Below are 27,137 nucleotides of genomic sequence, written 5' to 3' on the forward strand. Positions count from 1 at the left end.
TTGAATAAATTTATCAATTTATAAATTGATATTTATAAATTGATATGCTTACAAAAGTGATAAATCTACCATTTTGCAGTGTAAAACAGACTTTTTCAAGCATGTTAACAGAAGAAAGTGACTTTATTGTGGACAAGTTCTTTCTAACCCCATACAAAAATATGGCTACGAATAACAAGGGAAATGTGAAAAGATCAAAGGTGATGACATTATCGAATAAAATTGAGTTATTAGACAAAATTTCTAATGGTGAAAGTGTCTCCTTAGTGGCAAAACATTATAAAATCAATGAGTCAACGATGCGATCAATCAAAAAATCGGAAGAAAAAATCTGCCGTACTGTCGTGAAAACGCGATAATTGCTTCAAAAATTTGCTTTGTAACTCGTGATGTTAAATTAGAAAAAATGGAAAAGGCTTTAAATCTGTGGATAGAAGACCAAACTCAAAATAAAATTCCGTTAAGTTCACTCATCATTCGTGAAAAGGCAAAACACCTTTATCAACCCTTTAGCGAAACTGGTGATAGCACTGGCGGGATAAGTTTTTTAGCTACCAAAGACATTGGTTTGAAAGATTTGTTTGAAATTTTTAATAAATATTACATTTAATATTAAATTGTTTCTTATTTTCATTTCAATGCCATATGCTTGCATTTCACTATGTACTGTCTATGTACATAGTCATATTATGAAGGTACGTATATAGACAAAAAGGCACCTCCGTAGCCAGGTGGGAAGGAGCAGCAGTGTGTAGCACACGCTTCTTGATTAGACCGGGGTTCGAGCCTGTCACCACCAAATACCGAGGATGCGGAAAGGTCAGGGAATGACCACCGCATATCCCTTAGCAATATGGCCTTAGTTGCTAATGCTCCTAAAAACCAAAAAAAAAAAAAAAAAAAAAAACAATCATAGACAAAATTTTAGACTAGTTTTTCTTATATATTTCATACTTTGGAACGGACCTCCTTTATTGCTATGGGAGCCATAACTCAGTATTCACGGCATTTCACAGGAACGGAACCCCCGCAAATAGCGGGGGGTTACTGTATATATATATATATATATATATATATATATATTTTTTTTTTTTTACAAAGCTTCAAAAATAAGAATGAAGATCAGATTTTGAAATTTTATTTTATTTTTTTATTTATTTATTTATTATTATTTTTTTTTTGCATGATTGAAGATTTAATTGAAGGAGAAACAGATTTCACCATAATAAAGTAAAATCCAACAGAATTCCAGCTGTCGGTATTATTGCAAATGCAATAAGATTGAATTTACTACCCGTTTATAATTAGATTACACTAACAGAAAAGCCCAATAAACCGGAAAGTGCAAATTGTTTTTATTGTTTTATGGTTGTGACCTCCAGAAATAGCTTTAGAGAAATATCACAAAGGTGTTTAAAATTGATTCTTATAAGGATATAACCAAACAGAGCAATAAACGGTGGTGTGTTTGTCCGGTTATTTGGAAACAACTTCCTCATTCAGGAATCCTCTTCATCAATTATCCTACGTTAGCCTGTTCAGACAGAATATTTTTCCGGTTCAGGAAACTTAGTGTTTTAATCAGCAAGCATTGATTTTGCTGTTTTAATAACAGGACAGTACATATATGTTAATTTAATACCTTTTGATTTAAAATGAATACTACAAAAAAAGAGTAAAACATATAATTTTCATCAAGACGGGGAACTAGAATAGTTTTTTGTAATGGTGAAAGAAAAATATTGCTGTTTGATTTGCAATGCTTCCGTGGCTATACCCAAAAAAGGAAATTTAGAAAGGCACTTCAACGCTCTCCATAGTAAACACCAATCGAATTTTCTACCAAATAGTGACCTTAGAAAAAATAAATTAAAAGAACTTAAATCCAGATTATTCGTGCAACAAAATTTCCTCATGACACCTAATTTACAATCTAAAGCAGTAACTGTAGCATCATTTAAAGTGAGTCCTCTTCTTGCAAAAAAATGCACATCATTTTCTGATGGTCAGTTCATCAAAGATGCATTTTTAGAAATAACAGATTCTCTTTTTGATAATTTTAAGAACAAAAATGAAATTAAAAGTGCCCTTCAAGATGTGCAATTATCTCAAAATACTGTGATGCGACGCATCGAAAAAATGAGTAAAAATGTGAGCAAACAACTGCGTGCTGATATTACTAATTGTGTATCCTTTTCTTTACAACTGGATGAATCTACAGATGTCAGTGATACAGCTTAGTTGCTCATTTTTATTCGTATGGTTTTCGATGATTCTGCCACTAGAGAGAAAGAACTAGAGGTCTTGATATCTTTAACTCACTCAAACATTTTATTGAAAAAATTAACTTATAACTATTTAAGCTCGTACCAGTAACAACAGATGGAGCTAAAGCAATGACAGGGCATCTTAACGGATTCATCGCATTGGGCCAAAAGGATGATGAGTTACCAATGTATCATCCACCAACAAGTGTCAGCCAGCAAAAGATTAAATACATAAAAGTGTTATGGATATCGCTTTCAAAATCGTGAATTCCATCAGAGGACAATCTCTTCAAAGGAGACTTTTCAAATGCAACTTGATGAAAAAGAACCAGGTGTGATATTACACACAGATGTAAGGTGGCTGAGTCGAAGTAAGTTTCTACAAAGATTTCGAAATTTGCTGAATGAAATTAAAAAATTTGTTGATCAAAGGGGAGATGATTATCAGCAGCTACAAGATATGGAGTGATCTGGCTTTTTTGGCAGATTTTACCAGTAAATTAAGTGATCTGAATTTGGAATTACAAGGAAAAAAAATAAAAATGTGGGTGACACGATTAGTAGTATTTCTGCATATAAATATCAATTTTTGGCAATGGCTAAGGATCTCAAAGAAAAAAAAAATTCGACCATTTTGCAAATATGCAAGATCATTCGCAAAAATATCCTGTTTTTGAATTTAATTGTAAGAAATATGTTTCTGAAATTGAAAATGTTGTGGACAATTTTGAAACCAGATTCAGTGATTTTAAAACAATTGAAGACATTATTCAATATATTTCTTATTCATTTAATGTCGGCTTAGATATGCAAAAAAATTGCAGAAAAAACAGCCGAGCGTTTTCACAAGGAGAAAATATTACTTGAAATTGAAATTATTACATTGTGAAATGATATCTTCCTGAAAGATAATTGAGAAATGATATCTTCAGAGCAGCAAAGAAAAGGCTCAAGCTAATGGGAGTGCTGTGGCTCAGAGAAGAACTGATGGGGGCAGTTGGCCTCTGAATCACAGCCTTTTAAATTGCACTGCTTGCTTGATGTTTGTGGAGCAATCAGATATGGGACACGATATTTCCATGGGGGATGTCTTTGTGTGTCTGCAATGTAAGGAGTATAAGGAAATCAGGTGACAACTCAGCGTTGTTCTGGGCCTATATGAAAGCTTGAAGGACTGGGTGGATGTCCTCGAAGAATCTAAATCGACGGGCCCATCAAGTTCTCAGCTGCCCACATCAATGCCAGAGCTTGCACTTGGCATCACGCAACACGGCGGCAACCCCCAAGGCAGAATGCGCTGGTCCCACAGGAACTAGTAGTTGCTGATGACTCTATTGTCAGGGAAACGGGAAACGTAGTATGTAAAATGGATAGATGGAACAGGACCAGGGGCAAAGGTTAATGACGTTGTAGGGCGGATATCATCTTTTAAGGGCACAAAAGGTGATATAGTTGTAGAGGTTGGCACTAATGCTATTAGGAGACCGGCGGAATTACTTAACAAGTACAGGTCACTGCTGAAAAAAGCCGTGAATTAGGGCTGAATTTGAAAGTGTCTGCAATTCTGCCCAGACACGATAGAAGGGAGTATATGATGAGAGCCTTGTCATCAATTCGGCCCTGGAAAGATTGCCCAAGGCACAAGGGGTAGAATTTTTCTCAGCCTGGTCTGTACTTGTTCACAGGAGAGACTGCTTCTACAGGGATGGGATACACTTAAATAGAAAGGGTGCAAGAATATTTGCTGATACTATCGAGGCAGTGTTAGGTGCGGCAGAAAACTGCTAGCTTACAGGGATACAAGGACTAATAGATTAACAGTAGCCACTGGCAGAGGTAAAAGTGATTCTTGCACTGCTTCTATTTGAATGAGCAGCAGCCTGGAAAACAAGATGCAGGCTATTTTTCAAAGACTGCTGGGAATCATTGCAGTATAAGTAAACATGGGTTGTGTTAGGGTAGCTAAGAATAGGAACAGGTGCATGTATACTTGCGTGTACACCAATGCTAGGAGTTTGGTAAATAAATTTGATGAATTTGAGGTATTGCTCAAAACATCAAAGGCAGATATTGTTGGGATATCATAGACGTGGTGTCACACAGATGTAAGGAATGCAGAACTGGAATTTAGGAGTACAATGTGTACAGAAAGGATAGGAAGGGAGGAGGGGTTATGCTATTAGTTAAGAAACACAAAATCCAAGCAAGTGAAGCCAGTCAACATCACTGGACAGTGCAGTGTAGAGTCAGTTTGATGTGACATAAGCATTGGGAGATGAAAATTGAGAGTAGGAGTGTGCTGTAGGCCTAATGACTCTGATGAGTATGATAAGAAACTGTACAGAGAAATAGAGTGGGCCAGTACATCAGGGAGTCTTATAATGGGGGATTTTAATTTCCCAGATATTGACTGGAATTTGTGGGTTGGTCACTCGCACACTAGCAAGGCATTGGTGGATTTATTGGATGATTGTTTTCTACATCAGCATGTTCGGAAGGCAACTAGAGGGAGTAATGCTCTTTATCTGATTATCAGTACTGATTCTTCATGCATTAAGAATCTGCAGATAAAGGAACCACTAGGTGGCAGTGATCACAGTGTGCTTAAGTGGGATTTTCTGAAAGAGGTGGGTTTTTGCTTTCATAAAGGCGACTACGATGGTCTGAGACAGTATTTAAATTCTATACAGTGGGAACAACTGATGATGTTACCAACAGCAAATTCAAAATGGGAAGCATTCAAAGAACTTATCTTGAAAGTTAGTAGGATTTACATACCAACTAAGAAATATTGTTCAAGGTTTAGGCCTAAATGGATGTCAGATGAACTAATGAGACATATGGCAGAGAAGAAAAATGCATGGGATACTTATAAATTAATGAGTGACATGGAAGCCTATGATAGATATAAGCTGGTCTGTAACCAAGTCACAAAGGAGATTAGCCAAGCAAAAGCAGATTATGAGAAATCCTTGGCAAAGGATATAAAGAAAAACAGAAAAGAGTCTTTACCTATGTAAACTCTAGAAGGAAAGGGATGAATCAGATTGGTCCACTGGATATTGATGGTTCAACAGTTGAGGATCCTGCTCAGGTGGCTAACAAACTAAACGAGTGTTATGCATCTACATTCACACATGAGGAGTTATTCAGAAAGGGGAATGCCAGAGGTGAAGTAAACTCTGGCAGTGAGCTACATGATTTTGTAATAAGTGGAGCAATGTGGAGGGGAAATTGTTGAGGAGAAACATAAAAAAGGCACCCGGGGTGGATGGGATCTATCCAGTTATATTAAAGAAGGCAGCAAAGGAAGTAAGCAAACCCTTAGCTATAATTATGAGAGCTTCTTTGGACCCAGGAGAGGTACCCATTGACTGGAGATGTGCAAGTGTGACCCCAGTTCACAAAGGGAGATCAAAGGCTGTCACAAGTAATTATAGACCTGTGAGTTTAACTTCTGTTCCAGGAAAATTAATGGAGATACTGGTTAAAGAAGCACTGCAGGATCATCTAGACAAGACTTCAGTTATAGCTCGGACTCAGAATGGTTTTGTTAAGGGAAAGTCTTGCCTGGCTAATTTGATTGGATACTATGATGCAGTCACAAAAGAACTGGATGCAGTGAATAACTTTGATATTATATATTTGGATCTTAGAAAGGCTTTTGATACTGTTGCACGTGGAAGACTGCTGCACCAATTGGAGCAGTGTGGCATTGGAGGCAAATTGCTGCTATGGATAAAGGAATGGTTGAGGGGGAGAATACACAGCGGTAATCAATGGACACTGCTCATCGTGGACTAATATTATTAGTGGAGTCCCTCAGGGTTTTGTTTTGGGTCCATTGTTGTTTTCTATATTTATAAATGATATTGATGATGGTATATCAAGCTTAATGTCCAAATTTGCAGACGATACAAAGGTTGGCAGGGTTGTTAAGGACATTACTGACGCTATGCTGCTGCAACAGGATCTGGAAAGGTTGAGCAGATGGGCTTAAGTGGTGGCAAATGAAGTTTAACTTTGACAAATGTAAAATACTACATAATGGAAACAGTAACCCCAGAGCAACTCTGTGGTACTACACTGACAATGGTAGAGAATGAAAAGGACCTGGGGGTAATTGTGCAGGGAGATATGAAGTTTTCTGAGCAGTGCAGACAGGCTGCAAGAGTAGCTCATGGCGTCTTGTCATTGATATACAGGTATTTTTCTAGCTGGGATAAGGAGGTGATTATTCCCTTGTATAAGGCAATGGTCAGGCCACACCTTGAGTACTGTATACAGGTCTGGAGGCCTCATTTCAAGAAGGATGTAGAGCTGGTGGAATGAGTACAGAGAAGGGCAACAAGATTAGTGAATGGAACAAAGGGTTGCTCTTACAAAGAAAGGCTTAAGTTTTGCAAATTACAGTGTCTGGAAAATAAGCACCGGCAAGGTGATCTGATAGAGGTGTATAAAGCCTTGAATGGTTTGAGCATTGTCAATGCCGATGGAATTCTTCCTCCTGCTCAGATTAATCACCTGAGAGGGCATAAATTCAAATTGAGGAAAGACAGTTGTAGAATAGATGTGCGGAAATTTGCCTTTAGCCAGCGGGTAGTTGGTTGGTGGAACAGACTTCCATCCGTTATTGTGGAAGTTGATAGCCTAAATAAATTTAAGGCTCAGCTGGACAGGTATTTCGAACGAATGGAGGGATGAAATGGGGGTTTGTTTTTTTTTTTTTTTTTTTGGCTCATGCTGCATAAGCTTTCTTTCTTGCATCATATGCCTCTGCTAATGCTAAAAGTGAGATCATCAGAAAGAGTTTTGGAAATATGTTTGCTGAGAAAAGTACCCAAAGGTAAAAAAAATCAGTGAACTTTTAAATTTCTGTTTTGGTTCTACATATCTATGTGAATTGGCCTTTTCGTATCGGAAACAAACAAAGATGAAGAATCGCTGTGCTCTTACAGACGTGCATACAGAAGATTCTTTACGGTTGGCCTTATCGCAGTATGGCCCCGATTTTGAAAGCTTGGCATATAACATGAAGACAGAAACTTCAACTTCACATAAATTAAATATTTAAATACGTTTGAATTTAAATTAAGAATTCTGAATTGTATTTAATTTTGAAATTTATAAACAACATTTTTCAATATGTGTTGATTAACTTTTTTAAACTTGTGCAATGAAATTTTTGAGATGGTGGATCGTGGCACATTTTGAAGGAAAAAAGTAGATTGCATCACAAATTAAATTGGCCACCCCTGGTATATAGTAACTACTAATATTATCTAACAGCGAATAGGAGTATTTGCTGGATCGTTAAAGAGTAGTTAGTAGTAATAATAGTTAATATTTTAACTATTTTTGCTGGAAGAGTTAGTAGTAATAGTAGTTATTAACTGTTATTACTACTAACAACTCTTCCCGTGCTGGACTTCAATGCCACTGTGGCATTGTCATCCATAAATTGACCCTCGCCTTCAGGATAGGATTATTGACATTCGGCCTTCCACTAGTAAGTAGTGAGCCCACACCCGCTACTTACTCTACCGAATCAGTTAGTGACTGCATTAGTGCCATTTAGGAAGTGACTTAATTTGCATCGTTTCCGTTTCACGTTGTAGTCAAAAGATTTTTTCACATAAAACTTTTGTGCACATAAGATACACACTTGCTTTTTTTTTTTTTTTTTTACCGGTCTCTTCCTGTTTGTACCCTTGACTGCTACAGGGTTCACCTCACCAGTGCTTTATGCTCTCTACTGCCAGGCTCACCTCCTCATGGTGCTGGACGGTAAACTAGGCATTTTTGTGTGAAAACACGGGATCCTAGGCTAAGAGGCCAGATGAACAACACAACCAACAAAAACCCCACACTGATAATACAGGAACACTCACTAACCTATATAAATCTGGCCTTTACAGAGTTTTGTATTCATCATGTTGACTGATGTGGTGTTGGGGGTAACTCCAGGAGCCCATTACAATTAGCATTAGCAAAGGCATGATGCAAGAAAGCAAGCTTATATAGGATCATCCAAAAAAACCTTATTTCACCCATCCACTCGCTCCAAATGTTTGTCAAGTTCTGCCTTGAATCTGTTTAAGCTATCAAATGACAGATGGAAGTTTCTTCCAGCAATCAACCACCCGCTGGCTAAAAGCAAACTTCTGCACATCTATCCTACAACCATCTTTCCTCAATTTGAATTTATGCCCTCTCAGGCGATTATTCTGAGCAAGAGGAAGAATCCCATCAGCATTGAGCATGCTCAAACCATTCAAGGCTTTATACACCTCAGTCAGATCACCTCGCAGGTGCCTAGTCTCCAGACACTGTAATTTGCAAAATTTAAGCCTTTCTTCGTAAGAGCAACCCTTTGTTCTATTCACTAATCTTGTTACCATTCTCTGTAGTCGTTCCAACAGCTCTACATCCTTCTTAAAATGAGGCCCCCAGACCTGTATACAGTACTCAAGGTGTGGCCTGACCATTGTCTTATATAAGTGGATAATCACCTCCTTATCCCTGCTAGAAAAATTCATGTACTGATATTGACAAGACACCATGAGCTACTCTTGCAGACTGTGTGCACTGCTCAGAAAACTTCATATCTGCCTGCACAATAACCCCCAGGTCATTTTTGTTCTCTACCACTGTCAGTGTGGTACCACAGAGTTGATAAGTTACTCTGGGATTACTGCTTCCCACATGTAGTACTTTACATTTGTCAATGTTAAACTTCATTTGCCTCCTCTCAGCCCATCTGCTCAACTTTTCTAGATCCTGTTGCAGCAGCATACTGTCATTAACAACCCTGCCAACCTTCGTATTGTCTGCAAACTTGGACATTAAGCCTGATATACCATCATCGATATCATTTATAAATACAGAAAACAACAATGGACCCAACACTGAACCCTGAGGGACTCCTCTTTAGTCCACCAAGAGCAGTGTCCATGAAGTGGGAGAAGACAGAGCATTCTGTCTTCTCCCACTCAACCATCCATTTATCCATAGCAGCAAATTGCCTCCAATGCCACACTGCACCAATTTGCGCAGCAGTCTTCCATGTGCAACAGTATCAAAAGCCTTTCTAAGATCCAAGTATATAATATCAAAGTTATTCCCTGCATCCAGTTCTTTTGTGACTGCATCATAGTATCCAGTCAAATTGGTCAGGCAAGACTTTCCCTAAACAAAACCATGCTGTGTCTGAGCTATAACTGAAGTCTTGCCTAGATGATCCTGCTGTGCTTCTTTAACCAGTGCCTCCGTTAATTTTCCTGGAACAGAAGTTAAACTCACAGGTCTATAATTACTTGTGTCAGCATTTGATCCTCCTTTGTGTATTTGGGGTTACATTGGCACATCTCCAGTCTATGGGTAGCCCTCTGAGTCCAAGGAAGCTCTCATAATTATGGCTAAGGGTTTGCTTACTTCCTTTGCTGCCTCCTTTAATATAACTGGATAGATCCCATCCACCCCAGGTGCCTTTCTTGTGTTTATCTTCAACAATTTCTCCTCCACTTTACTCTCAGTTATTACAATATTATCTAGCTTACTGCCAGAGTTCAATACACCTCTGGCATTCCCCTCCCTGAATAACTCCTCATGTGTAAATGTAGATGCAAAATATTCATTTAGTTTGTTAGCTACCTGAACAGGATCATCAACAGTTGAACCATCAATATCCAGTGGACCAATCTGATTCATCCCCTTCCTTCTAGAGTTTACATAAGTAAAGAACTCTTTGCTGTTTTTCTTTGCATCCATTGCCAAAGATTTCTCATAATCTGCCTTTGTCTGCCTAACCTCCTTTGTAACTTGGTTACAGACCAGCTTATATCTATCATAAACTTCTGTGTCACATATTAATTTATATGTATCCCATTCATTTTTCTTCTTTGTCACATGTCTAATTAGTTCATCTGACATCCATTTAGGCCTAAATCTTGAACAATATTTCTTTGTTGATATGAAAAGCCTAGTAGCATTCCAAGATTAATTCTTTGAATGCTTCCCATTTTGAATATGCTGTTCATCATCAGTTCGTTCCACCGTATAGAATTTAAAAACTGTCTCAGACCACTGTAGTGACCTTTACGAAAGCAAAAACCCTTCCCTTTACCCCTGATGGTAGTTACCTCTTTGTGTAAATCCCACTTCAGCGCACTGTGATCACTGCCACCTAGTGGTTCCTTTATCTGCAGATTCTTGATGCATGAAGAATCACTACTGATAATCAGATCAAGAGTATTACTCCCTCTAGTTGCCTCCCGAACATGCTGCTGTATAAAAAGTCATCCAATAAATCCACAAAAAGCCTTGCTAGAGTGTGAGTGACCAACCCACAAATTCCAGTCAATATCTGGGAAATTAAAATCCCCCATTATAAGACACTCTAATTTAATCGCTCACTCTATTTCTCTGCACAATTTCTCATTATACTCATCAGATTCATTAGTCTTATAACACACCTACTCTCATTTCTCCTTTCCCAGTGCTTATGTCACACCAAACGGACTCAACATTGCATTGTCCACCCACATCAACTGGATGCACATCCTTAGATTTTATGTGTTTCTTAACTAACAGCATAACCCATCCTCCCTTTCTGTACACATTGTACTCCCCAAATTCCAGTTCTGCACTGCTTATGTCTATGTCACACCATGTCTCTGATATCCCAACAATATCTGCCTTTGATGTCTTGACTAGCACTTCAAGCTGATTGAATTTATTAACTATACTCCTAGCATTGGTGTGCATGCAAGTATACATGCACCTGTTTCTACTCTTAGTTACTCTAACACAGCCCATGTATTTACTTGTTCCACTATGTCTCCCAGCACTCCTGGAAATTCCCATTGCCTTGCTTTCCAGGCTGCTGCTCAATTGCATTTCAATAGAAGTAGTGCAAGAATCACTTTTACCTCTGCCAGCGGCTACTGTTAATCTATTAGGCCGTGTATTCCCCCAAGCTAGCAGTTTTCTGACCCACCTAACTCTGCCTTGATAGCATCAGCAAATATTCTTGCACCCTTTCTATTTAGGTGTATCCCATTCCTGTAGAAGCAGTCTCTCCTGTTAACAAGCACAGACCAGGCTGAGAAAAATTCTACCCCTTGAACCTTGCACAATCTCTCCAGGGCCGAATTGATCGATAAGGTTCTCATCATATACTCCCTCCTATCATGTCTGGGCAGAATTGCAGACACTTTCAAATTCAACCCTAACTCACAGCTTTTTTTCAGCATTGTCTTTTGCTTGTTAAATAATTCTGCTGGTTACCCTATATGTTACACACCTTCTCTGTACTTGTTCCAGCAGCTTGACTTCCTTCCTAAATTCAGACCTCCAAACCTGTATGCAGTACCCAAGATGTGGCCTGACCATTTCCTTATGTAATGGGATAATTACCTCCTTGTCCCTGCAAGCAAAATTCCTGTATATCGTTGAAAAAACCCATGACCTGTCCTTGCAGCCTGTCCGCATTGCTCAAAAACTTCATATCTGACTGCACAATTATTCCCCAGGTCTTTTTCATTTTCCACTACCCTCAGTGTGGTATCACGCAGTTAGTACATTATTCTGGGGTTACTGATATTAAGAACTTTGCATTTATCAGTGTTAAACTTCAGTTGGCATTTCTCAGCCAGCTGTGCAACCTTTCTAGATCATGGTGTTTTAGCTTACTGCCATTAACCCCTCTGCCAAACTTGAACATTGATAAATATAGAAAACAACAATGGGCTCAACTTTGAACCCCGTGGGAATTCAATACTAACATTAGTCTATGAAGAGCAATGTCCATTGATTACCACTTTCTGTCTTCTCCCACTCAACCATCCCTTTATCCATAACAGCAACTTGCCCTTAATGCCACACTGCCACACTACTCCAGTTTGTACAGCAGTCTTTTATGTGCAACAGTATCAAAAGCTCTCCTGAAATCCAAGTATATGATATCAAATTTCTTTTTTGCATCGTGGTCATTGCATCATAGTAACCTATCAGATTGGTTAGACAAGACCACCCCCTTAAAAAAATCAATGCTGTGACTGCAGTATAATTGCATTCCTCTCCAGATGGTCCTGCGTTACTTCTGTTACCAGTGACTCCATTATTTTCCCTGGAACAAAAGTTTAGCAGCCGGTATAAGTGTAGTAGTGTGTACCAACTTGTAACCCATGACAGAAGAAATTGCCCTGAGGAGATTCAACTTATTTATGCAGGTTGTACAAATATTCTTAATATGTTCTAAGAAACTAACTTACAAGTCTGTAATTACATGTATCACCCCTGATTCCCCTTTGTGAATTGGGAATACATTCACACACCTCCAGTCCACGGGGAACTCTCCTGAATCCAGGGACTCTTTCACAATTGTGACTAAGGGTTTGCTTACTTCTTTTGCTGTCTCCCTTAATATAACTGGATAGATCCCATCTACCCCAGGTGCCTTTCTTATGTTTAACTTAAACAATTTCTCTTTCACTTTCCTCTCAGTTATTACAAAACATTTAACTCCCTATTAGAGCATGATAAACTCTGCCATCTCCTGTCCATGAAGGATTCCTCATGTGTAAATGCTAAATACTCATTCAGTTTGTCAGCATCATTAGCACTCAAACTGTCAATATCAAGTGTGGACCAATTTGATTAATGCCCTTCCTGCTAGTGTTTACATAAGTAAAGAAATCTTTGCTGTTTTTCTTTGTGTCCTTTTCCAGAAGATTTCTTGTAATCTGCCGTTGCTTGCCTGACCTCGTTTATTATTAATTACAGACTAGTTTATATCTACAGTAGGATGCTATATCACCCAATGATTTATATGCATCCCATTCACTTTTCTCTGCCACAAGTTTCATCAGTTCATCTGACATCTATTTAGACCTATTCCTGAAGTATTTCTTAGTTTATATGAAAAGCCTAGCAGCTTCTACGATTAATTCTGTGAATGCTCCCCATTTTTAGAATTTTCTGATGGTAACATCAGCAGTTGGTCCCACTGTGGATAACAGTATTTGTTTCCGGTTTGAATGTAAACCCAATCTTTATAGCAAATTCTTTTCCTCAATCTTCAGTGTAAGCAGAAAGATCCCCATGATTAAAATTGAAAGTAGCAAAATATACTAATTTTATTTTATCTCAACAACTGCATTAAAATGTTTTCTATTGTTATGAACATTATGAATTTATGCGCCCTCATGTGTGTATAGCTGAGCAAGAGGAAGGATTTCATCAGCATTGAGCTTACTCAGTCCATCAAAAGCCTTAAACACTCAATCAGATCTCCTCACAGATGTCTAATCTCGAGATGCTGCAATTTTCGAAACTGAAGCCGTTCCTGGTAAAAGCTTTTTTTTTACTTCCCCTCCCCAATCTTTTGCTTTTTTCTGCACCCATACCAACACATCAATGTCCTTCCTAAAATGAGGCTTTCATATATAGATGCTATACACAGGATGTAGACATTGTCTTATAGAACAGGATAATTAACTCCTTATAAAATGAGCCTTCCTTATATGGATGCAATACATGTGATGTGGAATAGCCATTGCCTTATAGAACAGATAATCAACTTCAACTCCTTATTCCTACTGGCAAAATTTCTCTATATCATTGACAAAACTCCATGAGCTGTCCTAGCAACCCGTCTGCACTACTCAAATAATTTTTTGTCCAACTCAGAGCCGTGCCAAGGATGAGTCAAACGAGGCTCTTACCTCAGGTTAAAAGCTGAAATGGGTGCCAAAAGAAAGATTAAATAATGTTTTCAATTTTGTTTTGATTATTCCAATCCATTTATCATCTTTCTTTTGAAAAACAAAAATCTTTGTTGCACCACTGTACATATACCAAGCTCTGCCGCCATCTGGGGTGCCCTACTAGTTATTAAAAAATTAAATTTTTTTTCAAGGAGGGCACAATTTTTCATTCTTGCCTCGGGTACTAAAGTGGCTTGGCACAGCTCTGATCCAACTGCACAATTATCCCCAGGTGCTTTTCATTCTCCATTACTCTCAGTGCGGTGCCACTCTGGGTAGCGGAGAATGAAAAGTTGATAAGTTATCCTGGGGTTGCTGCTACTCATATGCAGTATCATTATCAATGTTAAATTTCAGTCCATATTTCAGCCCATATGCCTAATTTTTCTAGATCTTATTGCAGTAGCATACCCAGATTACTGTCTTATCATTAACCACCCTGCCAACCTTCATGTTGTCTGCAAACTTAAACATTAAACTTGATATGCCTTCATCAGGCTTGATGTTTAAGTTTCAGTATCATTAATAAATACAGAAAATGACAATATGCCAAGCACCTTGAGGAAATCCACTAATAATATTAGTCCAAGAAGAGCAGTGCCCATTGATAGCCACACTGCCTTCTCCAAAATCAACCATCCCTTTAAATCTAAGTATGTGATGTCAGAACTATTTTTTATATCCAGTTACTCTGTCATAGTATCCAATGACAGAGTAATTGGATATAAAAATCATGTGCCTCCTTGGTTCATCTGAGTTCATCTCAACTTATTAACAACTTACTAGCTAAAAGTAACTTCCTACAATCTAGTCTAAACCTCTTCCCCTCTAATTTGAATTTATCGCCCCTACTTCTGGAATTCTTTATAACAGTGAAAATTCCTCCTCCGTTCCTTATTCTAATCCCTTTCAGGGCCTTAGGAATCTCAATCAGGTCCCCCCCCCCAAGGTACCTGGTTGCCAAACTCTCATCAGAGTCTTTCCTTGTACAGTCACCTTTTTGCTGAGCTCTCCATGTGAGAGCTCAGCAAAAAGGTTTCTTTCCTTTCAAGAAGCTTAGTGTCTTTTGAGATGAGGTCTTCATAGTTGGACACAGTATTTCAAATACGGAGTTACAATTTCTTTGTACAGTGGGATTATGATTTCCTGTGTCTACAGGATATTGTTCAATAAATCACCGATAGGATGCAACATCCTTTCCTGGTCACCTGTTTACGCTGCTCAGAAAACTTCATATATGCTCTTGTCGTAACTCCCAGATCCCTTTCTTCTTGTGCTGTTTTTAATTCAACCCCACCAAATGTATAAGTTATTTTTGGATTGTTGTTTCCCAAACATAAGACTTTCATTTTGCTGCATTAATATATGGCTGCCACTTTTCTGACCATTCTTGAAGTCTGTTGAAATCATCCTGAAGAACTGCTTGGCACCAATAATTACCAACTTTCTCAATCTGCAAATTTTGACATCATGCCCTTTATCTTTTCAGTTATAAAAATCAGAAACAGCAGTGGTCCAAGAACTGATTTTTGGGGGGTCCTCACTTCTGGCATTACACCAATCTGAAGGATATCCATTAATTACAACCTTATCAACCTTATGCATTCTGCCCTGGTCACCAGTTTACACTGCTCAGAAAACTTCATATACTGACAACTCTCAGCTTACAAACACATTCTGTTCAAATACATTGTTCGTTATGTGTATCTTGCATTCCTGATTTTTTACAATACATGTTGTATATGTTATAAGCCATTTTAATGCATTATGTACTAAACATCGAATGGTCTATACAATGTTTTATTATAATGTATGTATGCATTATGTTTATCATATACAATATGTAACGTAAAATAAGAAAAGAATAAAAAAAAAAACAAGATATTGTGCTTGTTAATTTTTATTTTTTCCATCTCGCAACAGAAAACTTCTAATTTTTACTATTCTGCTCATTAAAACAGGAGTTGTTTCCTTAACCGCCTCCACAATTCTTTCTTTATCTTTAATAATTTTTGCGATACTCAATCGGTTCACACCATAATGACGAGCTATGTCCACCTGCTTCTGACCTCTTTCTGTCCTTTTTATGATGTCTAGCTTAGTTTCTAAACTAATATTGCATCTTTTATCACCACCAGCACTACTGTTTCGCTTTGGACTCATGATCACTTAAATTTTTAAAATTATATTTTTTTAAGTTGCCAAATGCAGAACTACATTTAACGGTGTCTATAAAATAACTGACCACATTTGTTGTTGTGCAATGCAAAAAATCAGTTGGGCACATTTTTTTGCTTCTGTTTGCAGTGCTGCTATTATCCATTTCAGGTATCTTTATGTCTGGAAGAGAAAGGGAAGCTTCTCTTTCCCAGACCCCTAAGTGAACCAATGGTTGACCATCTAAGATAACCTAGGCAAAGCAAGTGATGATCCTATTATATTTTAATAGGGGGAATCACCGATTTATTTCCTACGAGAAAAGGTTCTGCGTGGCATGTAAACCAACATTTTTTTTTTTTACTGGCTAGATTAGATTTATTAACCAAGAACAGTTCAGTATAATTATCATATAATAATTTTCTGATAATTATTATAATAAATACATTTTTTAAAAGTTTATTTATTTAAATCTTACAATTATGTTCACTATACGTTTGGCATTTCGTTTTATAAGGAACTCTATCATAATTTGGTAACTTTAAGAAATTTTGAATGAATTGTAACATTCGCTCGTTATAGCAAATGTTAGTAAAATGAATGTTTGTAAACCAAGAGTTGCATGTATGCTCTTGTTGTAACTCCCAGATGCCTTTCTACTTGTGCTGTTTTTAATTCAACCCCACCAAGTAAGTGTATAAGTTATTTTTGGGTTGTTATATGAAACATAAGACTCTGCATTTTGCTGCATTAATACATGACTGCCACTTTTCTGACCATTCTTGAAGCATGTTGAAGTCATCCTGAAGGAGAGCTGCTTGGCACCAATAATTAACAACTCTCCCAATCTTTTAGTCATTGCAAATTTTGATATCATCCCCTTTATCCTTTCAGTTATAAAAATCAGAAACAGCAGTGGTCCAAGAACGGATTTTTGGGGTCCTCACTTCTGGCATTACAGTCTGAAGGATATCCATTAATCACAACCTTATGCATTTTGCATAAGGTTGTGATTAATGGATGCAACCACCCTGCAAACCATCTTAGAATTTCAACATGTTCCAGCTTATAGAGTAACCTCTCATGGGGGAGTGAGTCAAATGGCCTTGCTAAAAATCCAAATAAACTATCTCAAAATTGTTCCCTATATCAGTCTACTAACTTTGTCAAATTACCAGGTTAGTTATACATGAATTTTTCTCTTAACAAAACTGCCGCGTGCATGTGCGTGTTGTCCTTCAGAATGCCTTTTCATCTGAATTGCACTGTTAATCATTGCCTCTAAGATTTTTCCTGCCACTGAAGTCAGACTAACTGGTCTGCAGTTACCAACTTCACTCTTAGAACCAACTTTATGTATTGGCGATACATTGGCTTCTCCAGTCCAAAGAAATCTCTCCCGAGTCAAAAGATACCGTCATAATTAACCTCAATAGTTCAACTCCAGAAGCATTACTTGCCTTTAGGCTCAAAAGTTTTTCTAATAAACATCATCTGTAATTTCGAAATCACTAATTTCATATGATTGAGCCTCACTTGCACAGCCAGGGCAAGGAGTCTTTCTTCGGTAAAGACAGGTGCAAAATACCTTTTCAATTCAACTGCAGCATTAGCTGGGTTGTCTAAGTCTTTCTCACACACCTGGCACAAGGGTCCGATTTGATTCATTTTCTTCTGCTTTGTATTCATATATAAGAAAAACCCTTTGTTCCCCATTCTTTGCTCTGTTAGCCATTACTTTCTTGTACTCAGCCTTGGCCTCTCTATCCTTTTTTTTTTTTTTTTTTTTTAAGTGAACCCCAAACACGAGAGGTATTAGAACCTATACTACTTAGTACCGTGCTTGGGTTGGAGGTTGAGAAGATGAAAGAAGATATTTGTTGACATTGGACTTGAACTTCTGTAGATTGTAATTTTCAGGAAATACGTATGAAGGAAAGTTGTTCCAGAAAATGGCAGTTGAATGAATAAATGAGGAAGATGAAAAGTTGGTTCTGTGGGTTTGAAGTTGGACAGTAAATGGATGTTGGCTGGTAGCGGCACGTGTTCGGACTGTTTTGAAAGAGAGAGCGGGAATTATAGAAGCCAATTCAGAAGAACAGTGCCCATGGAAGTATCTGTAAAAGAGGCAAGCAGGAGAAACAGTGTGTCTATGAGAAAGCGAGTGGAGAGACTCTGTTAGAGATGAGTCATTAATTAACCTAACTGCCCTCTTCTGAATGGAATCAAGAAGCCTGAGAGAGGTTTTGGGGGCACCACCCCAAATGTGGGAACAATATTCCATGGCAGGGCGGATTTGCGATTTATACAGAGTGAGCAGCTGTTTGGAAGAAAAGTAACGCCGAGAGCGAAAGAGAAAACCAAGTTTTTTAGATGCAGAGGAAGCAATATTTGTAATGTGCTTGTGCCAAGAGAGATTAGAAGTCAGGATAATCCCCAAAAGAGATATATCCTTTTGCCTAGAAATTGGAGTGTCACTAAAGATAAGCATAGGAGCAGAAGAATCCTTTTTGCGAGATATAAGACAAGACTGAGTTTTAGAAGGGTTGAAATCAACTAAGTTGTCTTTGCCCCACTGGAGAATTACCTGAAGATCGGCATTTAAGGAATTGGTAGCAGATTTTCGAGAAGTTGAAGCTGATTGAGCAGGACAAGATTTCTCACAACGGAAAGTTGAATGCAATGTGCTATCATCGGCAAAACTATGGCTAGGATTTCCAGTCAATGGAAGAAGGTCATTGATATACAAGAGGAAAAGAGTGGGGGAAAGAACTGAACCTTGGGGGACACCGGCATTAGTGGAGAAGTTAGAAGACAGAGAGCCATCTACCATCACCCTCAATGAGCGATCAGAGAGAAAACTGGATAACCAATTACTAAAAACAGTTGGCAAACCATAAGATGGAAGCTTGTTTAGAAGACCTTTATGCCAAACACGATCAAAAGCCTTTGAGATGTCAAGAGCAACTACTTGTGTTTCACCGAACCTTTCCATTGAAGTAGTCCATAAATGGGTAACATAAGCCAGGATATCACCACTGGATCGACACTGGCGGAATCCATACTGGTGATCGTTGATCAGACGGAAGGTTTCTAGGTAGTTTAAGAGTTGGCGGTTAATTGATTTCTCCACTACTTTAGAAAGAGTAGAAGTAATTGCAATGGGACGATAATTGGATGGGAGGGATTTGTCACCATTTTTAGCAACTGGCTGGATAAGAGCAAATTTCCAAGCAGAAGGAAAAACACCTTTGGAATAAGAAAGTGAAAAAAGGCGGCAAAGCATAGGAGTAAGTTCAGGAGCACAGATTTTGAGAACAAGTAGAGAAATACCATCAGGACCTGGAGCTTTCTTAGCATCAAGATTCATCAAAATCCTTCTGATATCCTTTTGACGGAAGACCACAGGAGGCATTGAATGGACCGTGTTGGGAATGGTGGGAGGTGTTTTACCAAGTTCATTAATACATGAGCTGGAAGAAAAATGGGATCCTAGCAAGTCAGCTTTATCCTTGGCTGAAGTGACAACAGAACCATCTGGTTTGGACAGAGGTGGAAGCAGAGATGGGCAAAAGTTGCGGCCAATAGTTTGGCAAGAGACCAGAATGCTCGGCTACCATTAGGGCAAGAAGCAAGTTTTCTACTCTTAGCCTGTTCAAACCCTAGTTTGGACTGATTAATAACTGCTTTACAATTGTTGCGAGCTTTGGTGTAGGCAGAAAATGAAACTGAAGAATTAGAAACAAGTCAATTACGATATGCAACATTCTTCTCTTAAACAGCCTTAGCACATTTATTGGAAAACCAAGGTTTAGATAAAGGATGAGATTTTAAAGTGGAGTGTGGGATAAAGGATTCCATTCCTGCAAGAATAATTTCACTGACACGATCCAAGCAGACGTTGACATCAGAAGTTTTGAAACAGTAATCCGACCAAGGAAAAGAAGAAAAGAAGTCACACAGGTCATCCCATTTTGCATTCTTGTAATGCCAAACAACACGAGGTTGGGAATAGCCATGAGATAAAGGTTCCATTGGAGAAGAGACAATCACCAAGTTGTGATCTGAAGTGCCTAAAGGACCTCTCACTTCGACCGTGTACTTAGAAGGGTTGTTTGTGAGAAAAAGATCAAGTGTATTGGCTGTATGATTCGGATTGCCCGGTATTCTTGTAGGTAAATGAACAATCTGTGCTAGGTCATTAGTAATTGCAAAAGCCTCAGCATCTCGACCTGCTGGGTCGGTGTGACTAGAAAATGGAAGCCAGCTGGAGTTGTGAACATTAAAATCACCAAGGAAAATTACCTCACTGTTAGGAAAGTTGGACTGGAGAAAGTCAAGTTGCAACGAGAGGAAGTCAAAGAGCTCCAAGTGATTAGTGGAGTTGGGAGAACGGTAGAGACAACAGATGAATTTGACACAATGAGGTAGAGAGATTTTAAGCCAGTGAAGATCGAAGAGAGGAGATTCCAAATTGCCAAGTCTCTGACAGGGAATATCAGAACAGACATATGCACAAGTACCACCTTTGAGGCGAAAGGAATCATACAGCGAATAATTTGGCCATCTGAGATGAGCAGTAGATGAATCAACCGATAACTGAGATTCTGTCAGAAAAAGGTACATGTGGTTTGGCAGACTGCAAGTGGAAATGGACATTGTTGAGATTAGAATTGAGACCACGTATATTTGTGAAATGAATTAGGAAGTCCTTGGGAGGTTTAGATCTTTTCGCAGATAAGCTTGTTCTATTAGTTTGACAATTCATGGTGTATTCAATAGTAAGAAAAAGTGGGTGGGACATGCTGTATGAAATAATGAAATTTTTGGATATGGCGTACATGTGGTAAGAATATACCCAGATCCTTGACATAACGTGGCCTCGACAATGCTCCCCGCATACACACTACTCGGACTCCCTCCAGTCACTATCTGGCAGAGTAGAGGTAGCAAGATTATACACTAGCTGATCCGGAAGCCTCCTAGAGAGTTACCAATAGGTTCGGTCCGGTGTACTAACTAGCGGCCGGCCTGCGAAAACCGTTTTAGAGCTGTACCCTCGAAATGTAAGGAATATTGGATCTCGCCACAACGTTCATCATAACCTCAAAAGTCATCAATCATACTGCATGATGGAAGAGATAGGGAAGGGTTGACCGGAACTTAGCTCTAGAGACTAAACATGGGTTCCACCACTTCAAGCCTCCAATAAGCAAAGTGGTGGTATTTCACCGGTTGATGAGAGTCATCTACTACCTAGTACTGCCTGGTAACATAGAGGGGTGGCGTTCCTCCCTGTGGTGTGGGCGCCACACCTCGACCCCTGCTTACGTTGGTTCACACCTGGGTGGTCACCCACCATGTGCTTGTGCATGGAGGTTACACCCAGGATTACTAACAGTCCCACCATCGTGAAGGTGCAAGCAGAGGATTTGGCTGTCACAGACCGTCCGGACTTCGCCGAAATTGGGTCCACTTGACTTGAGTGTCATCCGAATATCAGTTCCATCAGCGTTTTATATCAGTTCCATCAGGTACTATTACAGATCCACTTGTAGCTATATTAGGCTTCAGTACTTTTCATCATTCTGTAACTTTCCTATGCTGTCTTTTTTCTGCTCTATTAGTCTTGCCAGCTCCGTATTCATCCATCCTCCTCATTCTGTATTTTCTTAATTGTATATATGTGTTCATGGCATCTATGATTATTTTTGAAATACCAACTTTTGAAAAGTTGGTATTCCATGATTCTAATGTATTTGCCCTCCCTCTGCAATATGCCCAATTAACAGATGCCATTTAGTGCCTTTAACTACTGCACCATCTTTCTTCATCTTCCAACTAATGATTGTGTGATCACTACCTGTCAGTGGTTCCTGTACTTTAAGCATTGTGATATAATCTGATTTGTATGTAATGACGAGGTCAAGAATTTTCTTATTCCTGTTATTTCCTCTAACATGCTGGTACAAATAATAATCATCTAGTTTATTTTGAAATTTTGTTCCCCACTCACTTATTCCAATCAATTAAGGGAAGATTGAAGTCACCCATAATAAGACATTTACACTTGCTTATCTATTCCATCTGTGTTGTGTAGAGACTCGTCATACGCTTCACAATGCTTTGGTCTGTAGATTATTCCCACGCTCATTATTCCATTGCTTCCAACTAATTCACACCACACATTTTGTGCCGGCAGAATTAACTTCTGACCCATCAAAAGCTCTCTTTGCACTCGGGCCTTGATATAGAAGATTACCCCAGGAAATACATGAATACAGATGTTCAAGGATAACTTTAACACAATGAAAATATGTTTAATTAAATGTATCTATCATAAAAATTTAAATATAGAAATTAACATTTTCTTCTAAAGTCCTAAATGATGTTTTCTTTCTTATCTTTTTCAGAAAAGTTTGCCTTCATTGAGACAAGCTTTGATAGCAAAGGAAATGGTAATTGAAGGAATTCGTGCACCTCCTCTTGCTGTTGTGTTAACTCCAACAGCACAGCCTCAGATTCAGGCAAGAATTTTTGATTACGTTTATGTAGTTTCATTAGTGCTGGATTCAAATTGGAATACAATAGTCCCCAACTTACATAGTCAAAAATTCTGATGCACATCCCTCAATATATGATATACTTTTTGACAAATATGTTATTTCAACAGATAATTTTTTTGCCAAAAAAAAAAAATACTTATAGAAACAAAATGCTAGTGTAATAGGATATAATATAATTATAGTAATATCGCAATTATAATATTATAAAACTTGTATATCCAGAATTAGTGACCATAGAATAGAAGTACTTAAAATGTTAAAGTGTGTGTGTGTGTGTGTGTGTGTGTGTGTGTGTGTGTGTGTGTGTGTGTGTGTGTGTGTGTGTGTGTGTGTGTGTGTGTGTGTGTGTGTGTGTGTGTGTGTGTTACCGGTAAAGTGTGAAAAGCAGACATTTTATACAATGCCTTACGTTTTTAGGCAAAGTATGAAATGTCTGTTTTATTTTAATATCTTACATACTTTCCCTAGGCATTATATAGAATGACAAATACTATTTCGGCAAAGTATGAAAAAAGGCTTTTATTGAAAAGATGCATGTGAAAATGTAAGATACGGGATTTTTCTACAGAAAGAGAAAAAGACCAGTGCTGAACTACTTGTTGCTACAAGGTAGACTGGAATGGCATTTTGAATTGCACTTAACTGCCTTTTTCATACAAAAGCACCTCAAATTTCGGCACTTGGTCTTCCAAGTACACCTCACGAACCCTTGGGCCGCTACCCGTGGACTGAGCAGAAGCAGCTGACCGGAGAGCTATTTTGTGGTCAGGAACGTCTCCAACTCTCAGTAAGTCCTTGGGATATAAAGTGAATTGTGATCTGGCGTAGAGTTGGTTTAAAATTCCTTCAGCAGTTCCAAGTCGGTAAAAACCATCGTCTGTCACGCTCATAACAACCGCCAGCAGATTGTGCGAGTCACCCCATCCCTTGTAGACATCATAGGGATAGGAACTCGCACAGTGGCCCCCAAAGGTGCAGGAGGAAATTTTTTTTTCGGAATCCATTTTCATTTTTTTGGCCTGCATTTCCAAATTCAATTTAGCTCGAATTTTACCTTCAACAGCATTCTCAATATTGAAGCAAAGAGTACACAAAATATTAACATCATAGCCTTCTATTTTCTCACTTCCATCGTCTTTAGTCTCATGTCCACAGGCGGCATGAACGTTTCGGTGACAGTTTCTGCACGTATGGGCGCCACTGGTTTCCTTCAAACAGACGCAGCAGGTAGCAGAACCGGAAGCCTCTTCGGCAGACATGTATTCGTCACCACTTTTGTTTCTCCCATCGTTGACTACAATCTCATCCGTGTTTTGTGCAGTAGACTCTATCTCTTGGATAGGGTGATCTGTTTCTTCTTGTATTGTTTGAACATTTTCCATCATTTTTTCCAGTTGCTCCTCAGTCTGTATGTCTTGTAAAACATCTTGGGGTAAGGAAGACGTTGTGAGACCCACTTTAGCTTTGCAGCCAAAGAGATCTTCATATGGTGTTCTCTTAATCCCAGAATGAAATGCCCTGTTCTTCATAAGTTGCACGAAACATAGTCCCTCACTCCATCGGTCAGTTTTTTCATCTTGCATCCACGTACACAGCATATTTTCAATGTCCTGATTAGCTCTTTCGACACTTCCTTGGCTTTGTGAGTGGCAAGGCTTGCCATGGATGATCTTCAAAGTCGGCCAGTACTCCTTTAGACTTCTCACCACATTATTAGAAAATTCTCTACCATTGTCGGATTGTAGAATTGATAGTGCTCCATGCAACGTAAATATGTCCACTAGGTTATATGCCACTTGTTCCGCTGTCTTTGATGTCAGAGCCTTTAGAATCACAAACTTAGTGAGATGATCTTGGTATACCATTATAAACTTGTATTCTCTGTCAGGATGTGACTGAAAATGCTTTTCATTTTCACTGCTTTTCATCGGCCTGACAACGGGAATTGAACTCGGAAAAAATCATAGACTTCACTACAACACCCTTTTTAACACCTTTTTGTTTTTTCTCGCATGGCTCGCAAAGGTGAATGTACAGTTCAGTGTCATGACAAGTAATGTGCTTGTACTTGTGTGAGATTTATTTTAACATTCTCTCGCATCCTCCATGGCCAATGGCCAAATGAAGTACATTAAATAACTCAGAATGTGTGACGTAAAACTGGATTTTATTGATGCCTTCTTTAACAGGATAAATCAACTTACTTTTGTTTTCTATGACCATCACATCATAGCGATTCAGCAGCCAAAAGTCACATGGTTTCTTCTTAGCAGCCGTATTAGCATTTTTCACATCATTCACTAACTTTTGGTAGGTAGTTTCGGTTAAAAAAACGCAGTTTTCAGCAGCATTGGCTCGAACTTTAGATAGTTCTTCGTAGAATCGTTGTTGCATGTCAACATGCTGTGATTCCTGCCCAGACAATGTAGCTTGCTCAGCAATTTTTTGTGCAGCAGGGCCAAATTGAAATCGTGTTTTTCTTACCGCCGAACAAAGCCAACAGTGCAAATGGCAGAAGTGCTCTGGCTCTGGCTCTCTGTTTGTGGCGAGCGTCGAAAGTCACGTGACTCACATTGTGACATTAATTGTCACTGCCGGGAGTATTTTATACTTTACATTCACCTTTGCGAGCCATGCGAGAAAAAACAAAAAGGTGTTGTAGTGAAGGCTATGATTTTTTCCGAGTTCGATTCCCGTTGTCAGGCCGATCTCATCGATTTTCAGTCACATCCTGACAGGGAATACAAGTTTATAATGGTATACCAAGATCATCTCACTACGTTTGTGGTTCTCAAGGCTGTGACATCAAAGACAGCGCAACGGAACAAGTGGCATATAACCTCGTGGACATATTTACATTGCTTGGAGCACCGACTTTGAAGATCGTCCATGGCAAGCCTCGCCAGTCACAAAGCCAAGGAAGTGTCGAAAGAGCTAATCAGGACATTAAAAATATGCTGTGTACGTGGTTGCAAGATGAAAAAACTGACCGATGGAGTGAGGGACTATATTTCGTGCAACTTATGAAGAACAGGGCATTTCATTCTGGGATTAAGAGAACACCATATGAAGATCTCTTTGGCTGCAAAGCTAAAGTGGTTCTCACGTCTTCCTTACCCCATGATGTTTTACAAGACATACAGTTTTTCCAGTTGCTACTGAGTAGCAACTGGAAAAAATGATGGAAAATGTTCAAACAATACAAGAAGAAACAGATCACCCTATCCAAGAGAAAGAGTCTATTGCACAAAACACGGATGAGACTGTAGTCAATGATGGAAGAAACAAAAGTCATGACGAATACATGTCTACCGAAGAGGCTTCCGGTTCTGCTACCTGTTGCATCTGTTTGAAGGAAACCAGTGGTGCCCACACGTGCAGAAACTGTCAGCGAAACGTTCATGCCACCTGTGGACATGAGACTAAAGACAATGGAAGTGAGAAAATAGAAGGCTATGATGTTAATATTTGTGTACTCTTTGCTTCAATATTGAGAATGCTGTTGAAGGTAAAATTCAATCTAAATTGAATCTGGAAATGCAGACCAAAAAAATGAAAATGGATTCCGAAAAAAAATTTCCTTCTGCGCCTTTGGGGGCCACTGCGCGAGTTCCTATCCCTATGACATCTACAAGGGATGGGGTGACTCTCACAATCTGCTGGCGGTTGTTATGAGCGTGGCAGACGATGGTTTTTACTGACTTGGAACTGCTGAAGGAATTTTAAACCAACTCTACGCCAGATCACAATTCACTTTATATCCCAAGGACTTACTGAGAGTTGGAGACATTCCTGACCACGAAATAGCTCTCCGGTCAGCTGCTTCCGCTCAGTCCACGGGTAGCGGCCCAAGGGTTCGTGAGGTGTACTTGGAAGACCAAGTGCCGAAATTTGAGGTGCTTTTGTATGAAAAAGGCAGTTAAGTGCAATTCAAAATGCCATTCCAGTCTTATCTTGTAGCAACAAGTAGTTCAGCACTGGTCTTTTTCTCTTTCTGTAGAAAAATCCTGTATCTTACATTTTCACATGTATCTTTTCAATAAAAGCCTTTTTTCATACTTTGCCGAAATAGTATTTGTCATTCTATATAATGCCTAGGTATTCTATACAATGCCCTAGGGAAAGTATGTAAGATATTAAAATAAAACAGACGTTTTATACTTTGCCTAAAAACGTAAGGCATTGTATAGAATGTCTGCTTTTCACACTTTGCCAGTAATATATATACTGGGTGGTTATAAAATAAGTTTCCCTATTCAGGAGACCCTAGTTTCAAAACTGTTAGAATTAGCTCTGTGAAAATAGGTGGGTATGGAGAAGCGATCTGTAGAAGGAAAAAAAATTAGTTTTAATTTCTGCCACCAGGAGCAAAACGGCGA

General features: G+C 38.7%; 1 protein-coding gene across 1 annotated transcript in view; it reads left to right on the top strand.

The window, feature by feature from the left end:
• Positions 1 to 27,137, top strand: part of LOC150082442 (transcription initiation factor TFIID subunit 4B-like) — a 341,032-nt gene that overhangs the window by 203,182 nt on the left and 110,713 nt on the right. The window contains exons 8-9 of the mRNA XM_090377748.1: positions 22,606 to 22,719; positions 25,925 to 26,266. Coding sequence (XP_090233874.1) covers positions 22,606 to 22,719; positions 25,925 to 26,266 — 456 coding nt within the window. The remainder of the gene's footprint in view (positions 1 to 22,605; positions 22,720 to 25,924; positions 26,267 to 27,137) is intronic.

This window comes from Mastigoproctus giganteus, chromosome 7 (assembly GCF_048544385.1).
Source record: "Mastigoproctus giganteus isolate SK-2022 chromosome 7, ASM4854438v1, whole genome shotgun sequence".
Classification (NCBI taxonomy): domain Eukaryota; kingdom Metazoa; phylum Arthropoda; class Arachnida; order Uropygi; family Thelyphonidae; genus Mastigoproctus; species Mastigoproctus giganteus.